At 42.6% G+C, this 18,674-nt stretch overlaps 1 protein-coding gene across 9 annotated transcripts in view; it reads right to left on the bottom strand.

Moving 5' to 3' along the window:
• Positions 1–10,370, bottom strand: part of herc2 (HECT and RLD domain containing E3 ubiquitin protein ligase 2) — a 183,060-nt gene extending 172,690 nt beyond the window's left edge. For 6 of the 9 annotated variants that reach the window (XM_031838141.1, XM_031838144.1, XM_031838143.1 and 3 more), the window contains exons 1-4: positions 10,238–10,296; positions 4,882–4,991; positions 2,124–2,217; positions 960–1,091 (exon numbers count right to left, since the gene is read on the bottom strand). In XM_031838141.1, coding sequence (XP_031694001.1) covers positions 960–1,091; positions 2,124–2,217; positions 4,882–4,953 — 298 coding nt within the window. In that variant the 5' untranslated portion in view covers positions 4,954–4,991; positions 10,238–10,296. The other 3 variants (XM_031838148.1, XM_031838142.1, XM_031838146.1) reach the window with 3 other exon arrangements.
• Positions 10,371–18,674: the final 8,304 nt, after the last annotated feature.

Here is an 18,674-nt window from a genome sequence, read left to right as displayed (position 1 = left end):
TCTGCATCTTTGTTGCATTCTTCACATATGATTTGGCACAGTATTTGCAAATGTACACAGCGTTTCCTTCTACATTAGCTGCAGTGAAATGTCTCCACACATCAGATAGTGCCTGTGGCATTTTCCTGTAAAGATGATAGAAAAATTAGTAAGAAAAATACAATTCCATGTACAGATAAATAGTTAGATTAGATTAAACAACTCATTTGTAAAATACATGTTTTAAAATGAAACCTGTATGGAAACAGGTGAATTAACACTCCTCAGTTAGCATGCTCAAGTAAGCTAAAATCCACATGGTAGTAAAAATGAACTAGAAGAAATTGTTAACAAGTTAGAAATGATTTCAACACACTTTGCTGCAGGCTACTATTTACTAGTTAACAACAAATCATGTATGTCATATAGAATATATTCCCCCCACCCAGTATTGTAATCATAACTTACCAGAAAGCATGTAGTCCTTGGCTCAGACAGTGTAGTAGTGTGGGCTCAATAGCATCTCATTAGTGTGCAAGATCTTGAGAATCAGCTGTACATGTGATGGAAGAATGCACTGTGCATGCAGAGGGTTGCAATTCCATTGAATTGAGGATAGTTTGACCACAATATGCTACAAGACCTAGAATTGCCTTATGTGTATCCCACAAATAAAGGCTCACTGTTATAATCTCACTTTTAAAAAATTTATTTAAGTTAAAAAAACAAATTCACAGGCTTAACTTCACATGGAAAGATTCCAGAAATGTACTGGAATGTTTTGAACCTTTTGCAACCATAAGTCAATTCACCATTTACAGAGAAGGTGTTTACTCCTACTCAGCTCTGTCCGGGAATAAACACCCACCTGGCTGCCGCCCCCAGTCCCATGTCTCGATGATAGAGTGATGGATAAACACCCACCTGGCTGCCGCCCCCAGTCCCATGTCTCGATGATAGAGTGATGGATTAACACCCACCTGGCTGCCGCCCCCAGTCCCATGTCTCGATGATAGAGTGATGGACAGATGTTGACACTTCCTCCGCTTCCTTCTTCTCTTTATCGTTGGATTCATCCTTCTTCTGAGTACCGAAGCAATCAGTGCAGTCTTCTGGAGGGAGGAGACAAACATACACCGCTAATTATATAGTGAAGTCTGGTTACGTTCTAGGATCTCTGAGGAATAAATATGAACGTGATTTGACTGATTGAAATAACATTTAGGGTGAGATTCACAGATTCCTTTCTTTGCAAATTGAACAAGTGGGAGAAAAAAAAATTGATTGCGCATTCTATATGGACCTTTTTAGGATATGAAAAAGTATTGTATCTAACAAAACGACACTTCATGTTATCTCTGGGACCCTTTGGATGATTAATCAGAGCAAGACTTCAGAATGTAAGTACACATTTCACCTTCAGAGGTGAATTTATCAAACCTATTGCAGTGAAAAAAACAGTTTTGTTGTTAGGAGCTCTCCTCAAACAATAGCATGGCATTTTTTCCACAGTAATAGCTACTGTAAATTGGACAGTGCAGTTATATTAACAAGAATTTAAGCTTTCAGCCGATATAACACACTTATATGTTCCGACATTTGTTGTTTCTCTAGAATCTGCGATGGTGACACAAGGCGCTGCATGATTCACAACTATCCCAACAATGGGACGCCTGTCCCCAAGAAGCCTATTAACTCCAGAGATTAGGCTGGCAATACTAAAGTGCCCATTAGAACATCCAATAGTCAAAGGTATATGAAATACAAATGGTAGAGAGAAATAGTCCTATAATAAACTACAACCTAAAACTTCTTAACAGGGTATATGGAAGCAACAGCTTTCATATATTCTGAGCAAGGAATTTTACATGGCAAATATTGCACTTTTACTTTCTTCTCCAACACTTTGTTTTTGCATTATTTAAACCAAATTGAACACGTTTCATTATTTATTTGAGACTAAATAGATGTATGTATTATATTGAGTTAAAATAAGTGTTCATTCAGTATTGTTGTAATTGTCATTATTACAAATTATTAAATAAAATGTTTTTTATAATAATATACATTCTAATATGTTTAAAAGGTTCAGGGGTATTGTTGTCATGAAAAGGTACAGGGTAGATGGGTATTGTAGTTCCTACCTGGGTGAGATGATTCTTCTCCATTGAAAGTGATCTCTTCATCCTTCACCATCTCATTCCACATCTCACTCAGCCCTTCTGGAGAGAACACTCGCTGCCACAGGAAAACACAGCAACTTAGAGTTTATACTGTGCCTTTCAAAACATACCCACACGAAACAGTCAGAACAACTACGGCCTAGCCAAGGAATAGGGCGCCCAGGTCAACAGTAGTGCACTATATAGGGAATAGGGAGCCCTGGTCAACAGTAGTGCGCTGTATAGGGAATAGGGCTTTGGTCAACAGTAGTGCACTATATAGGGAATAGGGCTCTGGTCTAAAGTAATGCACTATATAGGGAATAGGGCTCTGGGCTATAGTAGTACCACTATATAGGGAATAGGGCTCTGGTCTATAGTAGTACCACTATATAGGGAATAGGGCTCTGGTCTACAGTAGTGTACTATATAGGGAATAGGGCTCTGGTCTATAGTAGTACCACTATATAGGGAATAGGGCTCTGGTCTACAGTAGTGTACTATATAGGGAATAGGGCTCTGGTCTATAGTAGTACCACTATATAGGGAATAGGGCTCTGGTCTATAGTAGTACCACTATATAGGGAATAGGGCTCTGGTCTATAGTAGTACCACTATATAGGGAATAGGGCTCTGGTCTACAGTAGTGTACTATATAGGGAATAGGGCTCTGGTCTATAGTAGTACCACTATATAGGGAATAGGGCTCTGGTCTACAGTAGTGTACTATATAGGGAATAGGGCTCTGGTCTATAGTAGTACCACTATATAGGGAATAGGGCTCTGGTCTATAGTAGTGTATTATATAGGGAATAGGGCTCTGGTCTATAGTAGTGCACTATATAGGGAATAGGGCTCTGGTCTACAGTAGTGCACTATATAGGGAATAGGGCTCTGGTCTATAGTAGTGTATTATATAGGGAATAGGGCTCTGGTCTATAGTAGTGCACTATATAGGGAATAGGGCTCTGGTCTATAGTAGTGCACTATATAGGGAATAGGGCTCTGGTCTATAGTAGTGCACTATATAGGGAATAGGGCTCTGGTCTATAGTAGTACCACTATATAGGGAATAGGGCTCTGGTCTATAGTAGTACCACTATATAGGGAATAGGGCTCTGGTCTATAGTAGTGCACTATATAGGGAATAGGGCTCTGGTCCATAGAAGTGTATTATATAGGGAATAGGGCTCTGGTCTATAGTAGTGCACTATATAGGGAATAGGGCTCTGGTCTATAGTAGTGTATTATATAGGGAATAGGGCTCTGGTCTACAGTAGTGCACTATATAGGGAATAGGGTGCCGGTAGTATTATTGTATTTTATTGAAGCAAGAGGGCAACATGGAGTGTTTCCAAAGGGTTTATTCTTGGACAGATTGATAAAGCCTCTTGTTCTTCAAGAACCAGATTTGGACCTTGTCAGCATCCAATATATTATAGACTACAGCAGGTTCACCAACAATCTGTCAAACATAAAAAAATATGAATAGGCAGTAGGTTGAATAATGTTGTCAGGGACATAACGTGGGCAGTAGGCTGATAGATAGATATATTGCTGAAGTTACTGAATGAATAGCGTGCCATTTGAAGGTCTGGGAAAACAGCGCAATTAAATGATCCTCTTACAGTTTGATCTGCCTGCCTGACAGTCCATGTGTCAATGAGTGAAGAAATAAAGGCTTACGCTACTCACATTGCTTCATCAAGTAATCCAAGACCTATTGACTAAAATGGACTAACAGCCAAAACAGGCTTTCAGCTTCCAATGTCAATAACATGGCCGACACCAGGCAGACGAACATCCAAGTCATGTGTCGGACAGGAAGGAACTGGAAAACTCTCAGCCTGCATCCTAAACAGCATCCCATTCTCTATATAGTGCACTACTTCTGACCAGAGCCCTGTGGGCCTACATACGAAACAGGCTGCTATTTGGGATACACGCTTGGACATCATTGAGAGCTGCCAGTCTAATTATGGTAACAAGCATTTAGAGAAATACTTGTGCAATACTAGATCAGATGTCAGGAAGAAAAACAAACACATACATCACATTACATCATTTCACACAGTCAGCTTGAATGTTTAAAAGGGACACTTCAAGGATTTGGTCAATGAGGCCATTTAGCCAACTCGGCTGGCAGAAACCCATAGACTTCTCCTCAATTGCGTTAAAGTTTATCCGACTCTGGGGAAGTAGATAAAGGGCATCATTGCCAACATCCTGAAGTATCCCTTTTAAAGTTCTGCAGCTTTGATCGAAACCAGCATGAGCCTACCTAACATGCTGGCAGACACGGTAAGACCACCGCATTACTGAGGAATCAATGTCTTCATTCATCTTGAACATATTGGAAACAGACGGGTTGAGGAAGTCCGATTCATTAGCCCGATAATACCATCACTACCACAGGGTAACTGTGCTAATCTTCCATCTGAGATCAGAGGCCCAGTCAGTCTCACTAGATTACTCCAAAATACAGACGACAACTGAAAGCAAACATAATGAATAAACCTGGAATCAGGTGTATTGTGTGGGGCCTACACACCCAGTAGCCTTGCAGGAGGACGGGTTGGCGACCCCTGCAGGGTGTTCATCTCTAGGCAACACATCTACCTCCATGTTCAAGGTTTTAAATAATAAAAAGGTGGTGTCGACATGATGTTTAAAGAACGAAAACGATCACTGTTTCATTGTACAAGAGGTCTCATGGCAGTGAAGAGAGCAGGGGTCTTACCTGCAAGTCTATCTTCAGCCATTTGTCATGGAACCTCAGTTGGGCATCCAGGGTAAAATATGGAGTAGGCATATTTACGTCTTCTCTCCTGGCTGCAACCGCACCAAACCCTAGAAATAGAAGAAAATTATTCAACACAAATACGGCCTCAGTACATCAGCAGCTAGCTATCTTTGACATTTTAAAAGCCTGTTTCCTAGGTGACGATACTCAGCTAGCGAACACGTTTGCAAGCTAGCTATGTTTGTAACAAGGGCAGGACTATTTTTAACAATTTAATAATTATTTTGTGGGGGCCAATAATAGTAAACGGTTGCATAATGCCAGCCACATAGAGCCGTGATATCTGGCAAACAAAATTGGGGTAACTAGCGCGAGCTAGGTAGCTGATGAAGCTAGCTCGCAATGCGGTTAGCCGTTTGTCTTGCCCAAAAGCCAGAGACAGCAATATTTAGTAGTTTCATCTTATCATCGTGGCCAAGGAAACATAAAGTATGTTATTATCCCTGAAGTGAATTTAACTTGAATTCAGAATTTAACTTCTTCAGGAAAACAGCCATAATGCTGCAACATCATCATGTGGTCGTATTTTCCAAGCTAAAGCACAGTTCACATACAGCAGATTCAGATCTACGTTTGTTTGGTTTCAGTCATTTCTTCCTGTTCTCATTGTCGGAAGGGGACACGTTTGCAGACTCACAACCTGGGCTACACTCGTGAAAAACAAGTTTTGGTTTATTTCATTTATCAGTTGTCAATTTATGAATTGTCTTTTGTTTGAAGCGTTCCTGGCAATGTTGAGTAAGGACATAGAAGTAGGTCTGGGATACCTGGCCTGCACGCAAATGTAGGCTTATAAATGTGCCCATGTGATAGTGAGGTAAGACCATCAGAAATACTACCACTAATGAGCTGTGGAGCATAAGTCAAATTTCTCTTCACCTCAAAACAGCAGGTAAACAAGGTCTGTTTTTACATCCATTGAGAATGACAATACAGACCACTTGACATTTCCCACGTTATTTTAACGTATTTTAACGTTATTTTAACATTATTTTAACGTTATTCTAAATGGATTCAAGCAAAAACGGAGTATTTTATTTTTTCCGATTTATTAAATTAAAATAAATGTAAACAAAAGCCCACTTAAATATTCAGACCCTTTACTCTGTATTTTGTCTAGAGTTTCTCTGTGGAGATGGGAGAACTTTCTGGAAGGACAACCATCTCTGCAGCACCCCACCAGTCAGGCCTTTATGGTAGAGTGGCCAATTGGAAGCCACTCCTCAGTAAAAAGGCACACGACAGCACGCTTGGAGTTTACCAAAAGGCACCTAAAGACTCTGACCTTGAGAAACAATATTCTCTGGTCTGCCAGAGAATCTGGCAGCGATTATAGCCTTGAGTCTTCTTGGGTATGACGCTACAAGCTTGGCACACCTGTATTTGGGGAGTTTCTCCCATTCTTCTCTGCAGATCCTCTCCCAAGCTCTTTCAGGTTGTACGGGGAGCTTCGCTGGGCCACTCAGGGACATTGAGACTTGCCCCGAATCCAATCCTGCGTTGTCTAGGGTGTGTGCTTAGGTTCGTTGTCCTGTTGGAAGGTGAACCGTTGCCCCAGTCTGAGGTCCTGAGCAGGTTTTCATCAAGGATCTCTCTGTACTTTGCTCCATTCATTTTTCCCTTGATCCTGACTAGTCTCCCAGTCCCTGAAAAACATCCCCACAGCATGATGCTGCCACCACTATGCTTAACCGTAGGGATGGTGCTAGGTTTCCTCCAGACATGACACTTGGCATTCTGGCCAAAGAGTTCAATCTTTTTTTCATCAGACCAGAGAATCTTGTTTCTCATAGTCTGAGAGTCTTTAGGTGCCTTTTGGCAAACTCCAAGCGGACTGTCATGTGCCTTTTACTGAGGAGTGGCTTCCAACTGGCCACTCTACCATAAAGGCCTGATTGGTGGAGTGCTGCAGAGATGGTTGTCCTTCTGGAAGGTTCCTCCATCTCCACAGAGGAACTCTAGAGCTCTAGACCATCGGGTTCTTGGTCACCTCCCTGACCAAGGCCTTTCTCCCCCGATTGCGCAGTTTGGCCGGGCGGCCAGCTCTAGGAAGGGTCTTGGTGGTTCCAAACTTCTTCCATTTAAGAATGATGGAGGACACTGTGTTCTTGGGGACCTTCAATGCTGCAGAATATTTTGGTACCCTTCCCCAGATCTGTGCCTTGACACAATCTTGTCACAGAGCTCTACAGACAATTCCTTCGACCTCATCACTTGGTTTTTGCTCTGACAACTGTGGGACCTTATATAGACAGATGTGTGACTTTCCAAATCATGTCCAATCAATTGAATTTACCACAGGTGGACTCCAAATCAAGTTGTAGAAACATCTCAAGGATGCTCAACGGAAACAGGATGCATATGCGCTACATTTTGTGTCTCATAGTCTGAATATTTATGTAAATAAGGTATCCGTTTTTATTTTTGAATACTATTGCAAACAAAAACCTGTTTTCACTTTGTCATTATGGGATATTGTGATGTCATTATGGGATATTGTGATGTCATTATGGGGTATTGTGATGTCATTATGGGATATTGTGTGTTGATTGATGAGGATTTTTATTTTATTTAATCCTGTAACGTAACAAAATGTGGAAAAAGTCAAGGCACTGTATACATACATACATACATAGCATAAGTATTCAGCTTCCGGAGTCAATAGGTTAAAAACACATCTGGCATTTTAATCCTGAAAAACAACCCAGTATTTGCCAATGTCACGCTTACCCACGCCATGATGCAGACACCACCAGGCTTGAAGATAAGGAAGCAGTTACTCAGTGATGCGCTGTGTTTGATTTGCCCCAAACACAAGTCCTTTATTTAGTTACTTGTATTGAACTAGGCAAGTCAGTTCAAGTATTTAGTGCCATGTTGCAGGGTAGCCTAGTGGTTAGAGCGTTGGACTAGTAACCGGAAGGTTGCAAGTTCAAATCCCCGAGCTGGAAGGGTCATTCATTCAAAAATCATGTTATTTCACACTGAGTGAAATGTAACTTATGTGGTTTGTTAAGCCAAATGTTACTCCTAAATTAAGGCATGCATTACAAAGGGTCTGAATATTCATGCAATTTAGTTATCAGAGGTGTATTCAAAAAATAAAACATGTCATTCAAAAAATAAAATGTTTATAAATTTAATCTCACTTTGTGACACAATAAAATGTGAAGAAATGCTTTAAGGCAGTGTAACTACTCCTTTTCTATTCATGTCCATACGGTCTTTACACACACACACACACACTGAACAAAAATATAAATGTTTCCATATGCGCAAAAAGCATGTTTCTCTCAAATGCTGTGCACCAATTAGTTTACATCCCTGTTAGTGAGCATTTCTCCTTTGCCAAGATAATCCATCCACCAGACAGGTGTGGAAAATGAAGCTGGTAAAAGAGCATGATCATTACACAGGTGCTCCTTGTGCTGGGGGCAACAAAAGGCCACTAAAATGTGCAGTTTTGTCACAACACAATGCCACATATGTCTCAAGTATTTAGGGAGCGTGCAATTTGCATGCTGACTGCATGAATGTCCAACAGAGCTGTTGCCACAGAATGTAATGTTAACTTCTCTACCATAAGCCATAATGTTGTTTTAGAGAATTTGGCAGCATGTCCAACCAGCCTCAACCACGCCAGCCCAGAACCTCCACATTCAGCTTCTTCACCTGCGGGATCGCCTAAGACCAGCCACCTAATGAAACTGAGTAGTATTTCTGTCTGTCATAAAGCCATCTTGTGGGGGAAAAACTCATTCTGATTGGCTGGGCCTGGCTCCCCAGTGGGTGGGCCTTTGCCCTCCCATGGCTTCGCTCCTACCCCCATCTGAAATCCATAGATTAGGGCCTAATGAATTTATTTCAATTGAGTGATGTCCTGATATGAACTGTAACTCAGTAAAATCGTTTAAATTGTTGCCTTTATATTTTTTTCAGTGTATTTATATTCCCGCCTCTGACATTGCTCGTTCTGATATTTCTTAAGTTTTGTGGGTTGTGTATTTTTGTATTATTATTGCTAGGTATCACTGCACTGTTGGACCTAGAAACACAAGCATTTCGCTGCACCTGCGGTTCTCTTTTATTTACGTTACCTTTATTTAACTAAGCAACGGGGGCCTGGGATTATAAAAATTGAAATATAGGACAAAACACATCACTACATAAAGAGAGACCGAAGACAACAACATAATAATAAGGCAGCAACACATGGCAACACAGCATGGTAGCAACACAACATGACAACACAGCATGGCAGCAACACAACACGACAACACAGCATGGCAGCAACACAACACGACAACACAGCATGGCAGCAACACAACACGACAACACAGCATGGTAGCAACACAACATGACAACACAGCATGGCAGCAACACAACACGACAACACAGCATGGCAGCAACACAACACGACAACACAGCATGGTAGCAACACAACAACAACAATATGGCCCAATCATTATTACGATAACATCTGCACATCTGTGTACGTGACCAATAAACTATGATTTGAAATTTGAAAATGCGTTATACTCCGACTTTTCCCAATTACATGGAAAGACTGAACGACTGCTCGTTTACGTAAACTAGCAGATATTGTCATTGTGCTAAGCTAGCAGGAGCAGCCATTATGGAATGGAGTCGCGTTGAACAACAAAGGCGCTGATTGGCTGACACCGCCATTCCAAGATGGCTGCTGTGGCTTCTATCATGAGGACAAACACACAAAAAAAGGACCGTGGTCCGGAAAACGAGCTATCCGCCGTTCAATCTTCTCCGTGTAACGTTAACAGTTGGGCTATTTGGACAATTCGGAGTATAATGTATTTCTCATCCCCGGACAGACGTACATTTTCTCCGAGCTTTATCTACCGCCGGCTCCGCGGTGTCTTTATATAATATACACGGGAATGATGTCCGACCGTAGTGCAGCTCTAAGCAACGCGGTTCGGATCTGCAGGCTACTGTTTGGCTAGCTATATTTTACTTCGACAGTAAGACAACGTTATAGCTACAAAACATATCTACACTAGTTACCACACACTTGTTTTTAGCTAAACTGTTGGATACTTGCTGTGTAATCATACTAGCGTTAGTGTTCGGTTAACCATAAAATACATGAGTTTACTTTAGCGATGCGGCTAGCTGCATCCAAGCTAACTAACTTAACGCGCTAGGTCATAACAACTGCAAGGACAGAAGCGTTTCACATCCTATACACTCGCCGATGTCGCTCACTTCATCTACATTTATACGACAAAATGTATACAATTATTTTTGTCCTTACTTGCAAGTTTTTCTTGTTCTTTTCTGGCCCCCTCCAGTCCTAACACGGGCTTTGCTGCATTACCAGGTCGTCCATATTGGACCCATATATGATTGACAGCTGAACCTTCCAGGGCGTCGAAACAGATGACGTAGCCAGACTACAGCCAGTCACCGGGACGTGTTGGAATATTGTGCATGCATCCTTCATTCCTCCCTTGTTTCCTTGAAGTAGCCTAATTATTGAACGAACGTCACTACAACTTTAGAGAACGTTCCCCTTATTTAAATTGTCTCATAAGGTCATAAAGTAACGTTTTCATATGAATAATACCGTGATTTCGCCGCAAAACAGAATGCTGCATTCACGGCAAATCAGAGGGTGATGACTCTTAATGGTATCATACAAACACTGCATGTGTTTCATTATTTTTTAGGTGGGTCCTATCTAAAAGATGGTGTACGGTGCTGCGGTACTCTCTCCAGTAAGTAGTCTAGTTTACAGCTTCACCTCCTGGCATGTTTTAGCTGAAGTAGTCTACATGATCATGTTTTAAATTAGGCATATTTTTCTAAGGTACTTAACCCGAGTGGTGCAGTGGTCTAAGACACTGCAGTACCTGGTTCGAATCCAGGCTGCATCACACCCAGCCGTGATTGGGAAACCCATAGGGTGGCGCACAATTGGCCCAGCGTCGTCCGGGTTTGGCCAGGGTAGGCCTTCATTGTAAATAAGAATTGGTTCTTAACTGGTTAAATTTAAATTATACAAAAAAAAACATACTGCATCATTACTACTCATTGATTCACTACTCCTTTCACTGCTATGCGGATGACACACAGCTGTACATTTCAATGAAACATGGTGAAGCCCCAAAATTGCCCTCGCTAGAAGCATGTGTTTCAGACATAAGGAAGTGGATGGCTGCAAACTTTCTACTATTAAACTCGGACAAAACAGAGATGCTTGTTCTAGGTCCCAAGAAACAAAGAGATCTTCTGTTGAATCTGACAATTAATCTTAATGGTTGTACAGTCGTCTCAAATAAAACTGTGAAGGACCTCGGCGTTACTCTGGACCCTGATCTCTCTTTTGAAGAACATATCAAGACCATTTCGAGGACAGCTTTTTTCCATCTACGTAACATTGCAAAAATCAGAAACTTTCTGTCCAAAAATGATGCAGAAAAATTAATCCATGCTTTTGTTACTTCTAGGTTAGACTACTGCAATGCTCTATTTTCCGGCTACCCGGATAAAGCACTAAATAAACTTCAGTTAGTGCTAAATACGGCTGCTAGAATCCTGACTAGAACCAAAAAATTGGATCATATTACTCCAGTGCTAGCCTCTCTACACTGGCTTCCTGTCAAAGCAAGGGCTGATTTCAAGGTTTTACTGATAACCTACAAAGCATTACATGGGCTTACTCCTACCTATCTCTCTGATTTGGTCCTGCCGTACATACCTACACGTACGCTACGGTCACAAGACGCAGGCCTCCTAATTGTCCCTAGAATTTCTAAGAAAACAGCTGGAGGCAGGGCTTTCTCCTATAGAGCTCCATTTTTATGGAACGGTCTGCCTACCCATGTCAGAGACGCAAACTCGGTCTCAACCTTTAAGTCTTTACTGAAGACTCATCTCTTCAGTGGGTCATATGATTGAGTGTAGTCTGGCCCAGGAGTGGGAAGGTGAACGGAAAGGCTCTGGAGCAACGAACCGCCCTTGCTGTCTCTGCCTGGCCTGTTCCCCTCTTTCCACCGGGATTCTCTGCCTCTAACCCTATTACAGGGGCTGAGTCACTGGCTTGCTGGGGCTCTCTCATGCCATCCCTGGAGGGGGTGCGTCACCTGAGTGGGTTGATTCACTGTTGTGGTCATCCTGTCTGGGTTGGCGCCCCCCCCTTGGGTTGTGCCGTGGCGGAGATCTTTGTGGGCTATACTCAGCCTTGTCTCAGGATGGTAAGTTGGTGGTTGAAGATATCCCTCTAGTGGTGTGGGGGCTGTGCTTTGGCAAAGTGGGTGGGGTTATATCCTTCCTGTTTGGCCCTGTCCGGGGGTGTCCTCGGATGGGGCCACAGTGTCTCCTGACCCCTCCTGTCTCAGCCTCCAGTATTTATGCTGCAGTAGTTTATGTGTCGGGGGGCTGGGGTCAGTTTGTTATATCTGGAGTACTTCTCCTGTCCTATTCGGTGTCCTGTGTGAATCTAAGTGTGCGTTCTCTAATTCTCTCCTTCTCTCTTTCTTTCTCTCTCTCGGAGGACCTGAGCCCTAGGACCATGCCCCAGGACTACCTGACATGATGACTCCTTGCTGTCCCCAGTCCACCTGGCCATGCTGCGGTTCCAGTTTCAACTGACCTGAGCCCTAGGACCATGCCCCAGGACTACCTGACATGATGACTCCTTGCTGTCCCCAGTCCACCTGGCCATGCTGCTGCTCCAGTTTCAACTTCCACCTGACTGTGCTGCTGCTCCAGTTTCAACTGTTCTGCCTTATTATTATTCGACCATGCTGGTCATTTATGAACATTTGAACATCTTGGCCATGTTCTGTTATAATCTCCACCCGGCACAGCCAGAAGAGGACTGGCCACCCCACATATCCTGGTTCCTCTCTAGGTTTCTTCCTAGGTATTGGCCTTTCTAGGGAGTTTTTCCTAGCCACCGTGCTTCTACACCTGCATTGCTTGCTGTTTGGGGTTTTAGGCTGGGTTTCTGTACAGCACTTTGAGATATCAGCTGATGTACGAAGGGCTATATAAATACATTTGATTTGATTGCGTAATAGTTTCAAATCAAATTGTATTTGTCAGTTGCGCCGAACACAACAGGTGTGGACCTTAGAGTGAAATGCTTACTTACAAGCCCTTAACCAACAATGCAGTTTTAAGGAAATACCAACAACAACAAAAGTAAGAGATAAGAATGACAAATCATTAAAGAAAGCAGTAAATGTATTATATTTATTTTCTATATATTTTCTATATATTTTCTATTATTTAACTAAGCAAGTCCGTTAAGAACAAATTCTTATTTACAATGACGGCCTAACAAAAGGCCTCCTGCGGGGACGGGGGCCTGGGAGTAAAACATTTGTTTTTATACAATATAAATATAGGACAAAACGCACATCAAAACAAGAGAGAACACAACACGACATAGAGACCGAAGGCAACAACATAGCAAGGCAGCAACACATGACAACATAGCATTGTAGCAACACAACATAACAACATGGTAGCAGCACAAAACATGGTACAAATATTATTGGGCACAGACAACAGCACAAAGGGTAAGAAGGTAGAGAGAACAATACATCACGCAAAGTAGCCACAACTGACAGTAAGAGTCCATGATTGAGTCTTTGAATGAAGAGATGGAGATAAAACAGTCCAGTTTGAGTGTTTGTTGCAGCTTGTTCCAGTCACTAGCTGCAGCGAACTGAAAAGTGACCCAGGGATGTGTGTGCTTTGGGGACCTTTAACAGAATGTGACTGGCAGAACGGGTGTTGTATGTGGAGAATGAGGCCTGCAGTTGATATCTCAGATAGGAGGGGAGTGAGGCCTAAGAGGGTTTTGTAAATAAGCATCAACCAGAGGGTCTTGCAGAGATGACCAATTTACAGAGGAGTATAGAGTGCAGTGATGTGTCCAATTGTTTTATTTTACCTTTATTTAACTAGGCAAAGTCAGTTAAGAACAAATTCTTATTTTCAATAACAGCCTACCAGGGAACAGTGGGTTAACTGCCTGTTCAGGGGCAGAACAACAGATTTGTACCTTGTCAGCTCGGGGATTTGAACTTGCAACCTAAGGAGCATTGGTGCATTGGTGGCAAATCTGATGGCCGAATGGTAAAGAACATCTAGCCGCTCCAGAGGTGTGGACTCGAGTCACAAATACAGTGGGGCAAAAAAGTATTTAGTCAGCCACCAATTGTGCAAGTTCTCCCACTTAAAAAGATGAGAGAGGCCTGTAATTTTCATCATAGGTACACTTCAACTATGACAGACAAAATGAGGGGGAAAAATCCAGAAAATCACATTGTAGGATTTTTATGAATTTATTTGCAAATTATGGTGGAAAAAAAGTATTTGGTCAATAACAAAAGTTTATTTCAATACTTTGTTATATATCCTTTGTTGGCAATGACAGAGGTCAAATGTTTTCTGTAAGTCTTCACAAGGTTTTCACACACTGTTGCTGGTATTTTGGCCCATTCCTTCATGCAGATCTCCTCTAGTGCAGTGATGTTTTGGGGCTGTTGCTGGGCAACACGGACTTTCAACTCCCTCCAAAGATTATCTATGGGGTTGAGATTTATTTATTTATTTATTTATTTTACCTTTATTTAACCAGGTAGGCAAGTTGAGAACAAGTTCTCATTTACAATTGCGACCTGGCCAAGATAAAGCAAAGCAGTTCGACACATACAACAACAGAGTTACACATGGAGTAAAAACAAACATACAGTCAATAATGCAGTATAAACAAGTCTATATACAATGTGAGCAAATGAGGTGAGAAGGGAGGTAAAGGCAAAAAAGGCCATGATGGCAAAGTAAATACAATATAGCAAGTAAAATACTGGAATGGTAGTTTTCAATGGAAGAATGTGCAAAGTAGAAATAAAAAATAATGGGGTGCAAAGGAGCAAAATAAATAAATAAATAAAAATTAAATACAGTTGGGAAAGAGGTAGTTGTTTGGGCTAAATTATAGGTGGGCTATGTACAGGTGCAGTAATCTGTGAGCTGCTCTGACAGTTGGTGCTTAAAGCTAGTGAGGGAGATAAGTGTTTCCAGTTTCAGAGATTTTTGTAGTTCGTTCCAGTCATTGGCAGCAGAGAACTGGAAGGAGAGGCGGCCAAAGAAAGAATTGGTTTTGGGGGTGACTAGAGAGATATACCTGCTGGAGCGTGTGCTACAGGTGGGAGATGCTATGGTGACCAGCGAGCTGAGATAAGGGGGGACTTTACCTAGCAGGGTCTTGTAGATGACATGGAGCCAGTTGGTTTGGCGACGAGTATGAAGCGAGGGCCAGCCAACGAGAGCGTACAGGTCGCAATGGTGGGTAGTATATGGGGCTTTGGTGATAAAACGGATTGCACTGTGATAGACTGCATCCAATTTGTTGAGTAGGGTATTGGAGGCTATTTTGTAAATGACATCGCCAAAGTCGAGGATTGGTAGGATGGTCAGTTTTACAAGGGTATGTTTGGCAGCATGAGTGAAGGATGCTTTGTTGCGAAATAGGAAGCCAATTCTAGATTTTACTTTGGATTGGAGATGTTTGATATGGGTCTGGAAGGAGAGTTTACAGTCTAACCAGACACCTAAGTATTTGTAGTTGTCCACGTATTCTAAGTCAGAGCCGTCCAGAGTAGTGATGTTGGACAGGCGGGTAGGTGCAGGTAGCGATCGGTTGAAGAGCATGCATTTAGTTTTACTTGTATTTAAGAGCAATTGGAGGCCACGGAAGGAGAGTTGTATGGCATTGAAGGTGGATCAGGGACTCACCAGCAGCAAGAGCGACCTCATTGATGTATACAGAGAAGAGAGTCGGTCCAAGAATTGAACCCTGTGGCACCCCCATAGAGACTGCCAGAGGTCCGGACAGCAGACCCTCCGATTTGACACACTGAACTCTATCAGAGAAGTAGTTGGTGAACCAGGCGAGGCAATCATTTGAGAAACCAAGGCTGTCGAGTCTGCCGATGAGGATATGGTGATTGACAGAGTCGAAAGCCTTGGCCAGATCAATGAATACGGCTGCACAGTAATGTTTCTTATCGATGGCGGTTAAGATATCGTTTAGGACCTTGAGCGTGGCTGAGGTGCACCCATGACCAGCTCTGAAACCGGATTGCATAGCAGAGAAGGTATGGTGAGATTCGAAATGGTCGGTAATCTGTTTGTTGACTTGGCTTTCGAAGACCTTAGAAAGGCACGGTAGGATAGATATAGGTCTGTAGCAGTTTGGGTCAAGAGTGTCCACCCCTTTGAAGAGGGGGATGACCGCAGCTGCTTTCCAATCTTTGGGAATCTCAGACGACACGAAAGAGAGGTTGAACAGGCTAGTAATAGGGGTGGCAACAATTTCGGCAGATAATTTTAGAAAGAAAGGGTCCAGATTGTCTAGCCCGGCTGATTTGTAGGGGTCCAGATTTTGCAGCTCTTTCAGAACATCAGCTGAATGGATTTGGGAGAAGGAGAAATGGGGAAGGCTTGGGCGAGTTGCTGTTGGGGGTGCAGTGCTGTTGTCCGGGGTAGGAGTAGCCAGGTGGAAAGCATGGCCAGCCGTAGAAAAATGCTTATTGAAATTCTCAATTATGGTGGATTTATCAGTGGTGACAGTGTTTCCTATCTTCAGTGCAGTGGGCAGCTGGGAGGAGGTGTTCTTATTCTCCATGGACTTTACAGTGTCCCAGAACTTTTTTGAGTTAGTGTTGCAGGAAGCAAATTTCTGCTTGAAAAAGCTAGCCTTGGCTTTTCTAACTGCCTGTGTATAATGATTTCTAGCTTCCCTGAACAGCTGCATATCACGGGGGCTGTTCGATGCTAATGCGGAACGCCATAGGATGTTTTTGTGTTGGTTAAGGGCAGTCAGGTCTGGGGAGAACCAAGGGCTATATCTGTTCCTGGTTCTAAATTTCTTAAATGGGGCATGTTTATTTAAGATGGTTAGGAAGGCATTTTTTTAAAATATCCAGGCATCCTCTACTGACGGGATGAGATCAATATCCTTCCAGGATACCCCGGCCAGGTCGATTAGAAAGGCCTGCTCGCAGAAGTGTTTCAGGGAGCGTTTTACAGTGATGAGTGGAGGTCGTTTGACCGCTGACCCATTACGGATGCAGGCAATGAGGCAGTGATCGCTGAGATCTTGGTTGAAGACAGCAGAGGTGTATTTAGAGGGGAAGTTGGTTAGGATGATATCTATGAGGGTGCCCGTGTTTAAGGTTTTGGGGAGGTACCTGGTAGGTTCATTGATTATTTGTGTGAGATTGAGGGCATCAAGTTTAGATTGTAGGATGGCTGGGGTGTTAAGCATGTTCCAGTTTAGGTCGCCTAGCAGCACGAACTCTGAAGATAGATGGGGGGCAATCAGTTCACATATGGTGTCCAGAGCACAGCTGGGGGCAGAGGGTGGTCTATAGCAGGCGGCAACGGTGAGAGACTTGTTTTTAGAGAGGTGGATTTTTAAAAGTAGAAGTTCAAATTGTTTGGGTACAGACCTGGATAGTAGGACAGAACTCTGCAGGCTATCTTTGCAGTAGATTGCAACACCGCCCCCTTTGGCAGTTCTATCTTGTCTGAAAATGTTGTAGTTTGGAATTAAAATGTCTGAGTTTTTGGTGGTCTTCCTAAGCCAGGATTCAGACACAGCTAGAACATCCGGGTTGGCAGAGTGTGCTAAAGCAGTGAATAGAACAAACTTAGGGAGGAGGCTTCTAATGTTAACATGCATGAAACCAAGGCTATTACGGTTACAGAAGTCGTCAAAAGAGAGCGCCTGGGGAATAGGAGTGGAGCTAGGCACTGCAGGGCCTGGATTCACCTCTACATCGCCAGAGGAACATAGGAGGAGTAGAATAAGGGTACGGCTAAAAGCTATGAGAATTGGTCGTCTAGAACGTCTGGAACATAGAGTAAAAGGAGGTTTCTGGGGGCGATAAAATAGCATCAAGGTATAATGTACAGACAAATGTATGGTAGGATGTGAATACAGTGGAGGTAAACCTAGGTATTGAGTGATGAGAGAGATATTGTCTCTAGAAACATCATTGAAACCAGGAGATGTCATTGCATGTGTGGGTGGTGGAACTAATAGGTTGGATAAGGTATAGTGAGCAGGACTAGAGGCTCTACAGTGAAATAAGCCAATAATCATTTTGACCCCACGGGGTGAGATCTTGTGTGGAGCCCCAGATCGAGGGAGATTATCAGTGGTCTTGTATGTCTTCCATTTCCTAATAATTGCTCCCACAGTTGATTTCTTCAAACCAAGCTGCTTACCTATTGCAGAGTCTTCCCAGCCTGGTGCAGGTCTACAATTTTGTTTCTGGTTTCCTTTGACAGCTCTTTGGTCTTGGCCATAGTGGAGTTTGGAGTGTGACTGTTTGAGGTTGTGGACAGGTGTCTTTTATACTGATAACAAGTTCAAACAGGTGCCATTAATAAAGGTAACGAGTGGAGGACAGAGGAGCCTCTTAAAGAATAAGTTACAGGTCTGTGAGAGCCAGAAATCTTGCTTGTTTGTAGGTGACCAAATACTTATTTTCCACCATAGTTTGCAAATAAATTCATAAAAAATCCTACAATGTGATTTTCTGGAATTTTTTTTCTCATTTTGTCTGTCATAGTTGAAGTGTACCTATGATGACAATTACAGGTCTCTCGCATCTTTTAAAGTGGGAGAACTTGCACAATTGGTGGCTGACTAAATACTTTTT

Source organism: Oncorhynchus kisutch, linkage group LG13 (genome assembly GCF_002021735.2).
Source record: "Oncorhynchus kisutch isolate 150728-3 linkage group LG13, Okis_V2, whole genome shotgun sequence".
Classification (NCBI taxonomy): Eukaryota; Metazoa; Chordata; class Actinopteri; order Salmoniformes; family Salmonidae; genus Oncorhynchus; species Oncorhynchus kisutch.
Note: the sequence above shows the minus strand (reverse complement) of the source record. Positions and strands in the feature narration are given on the sequence as shown.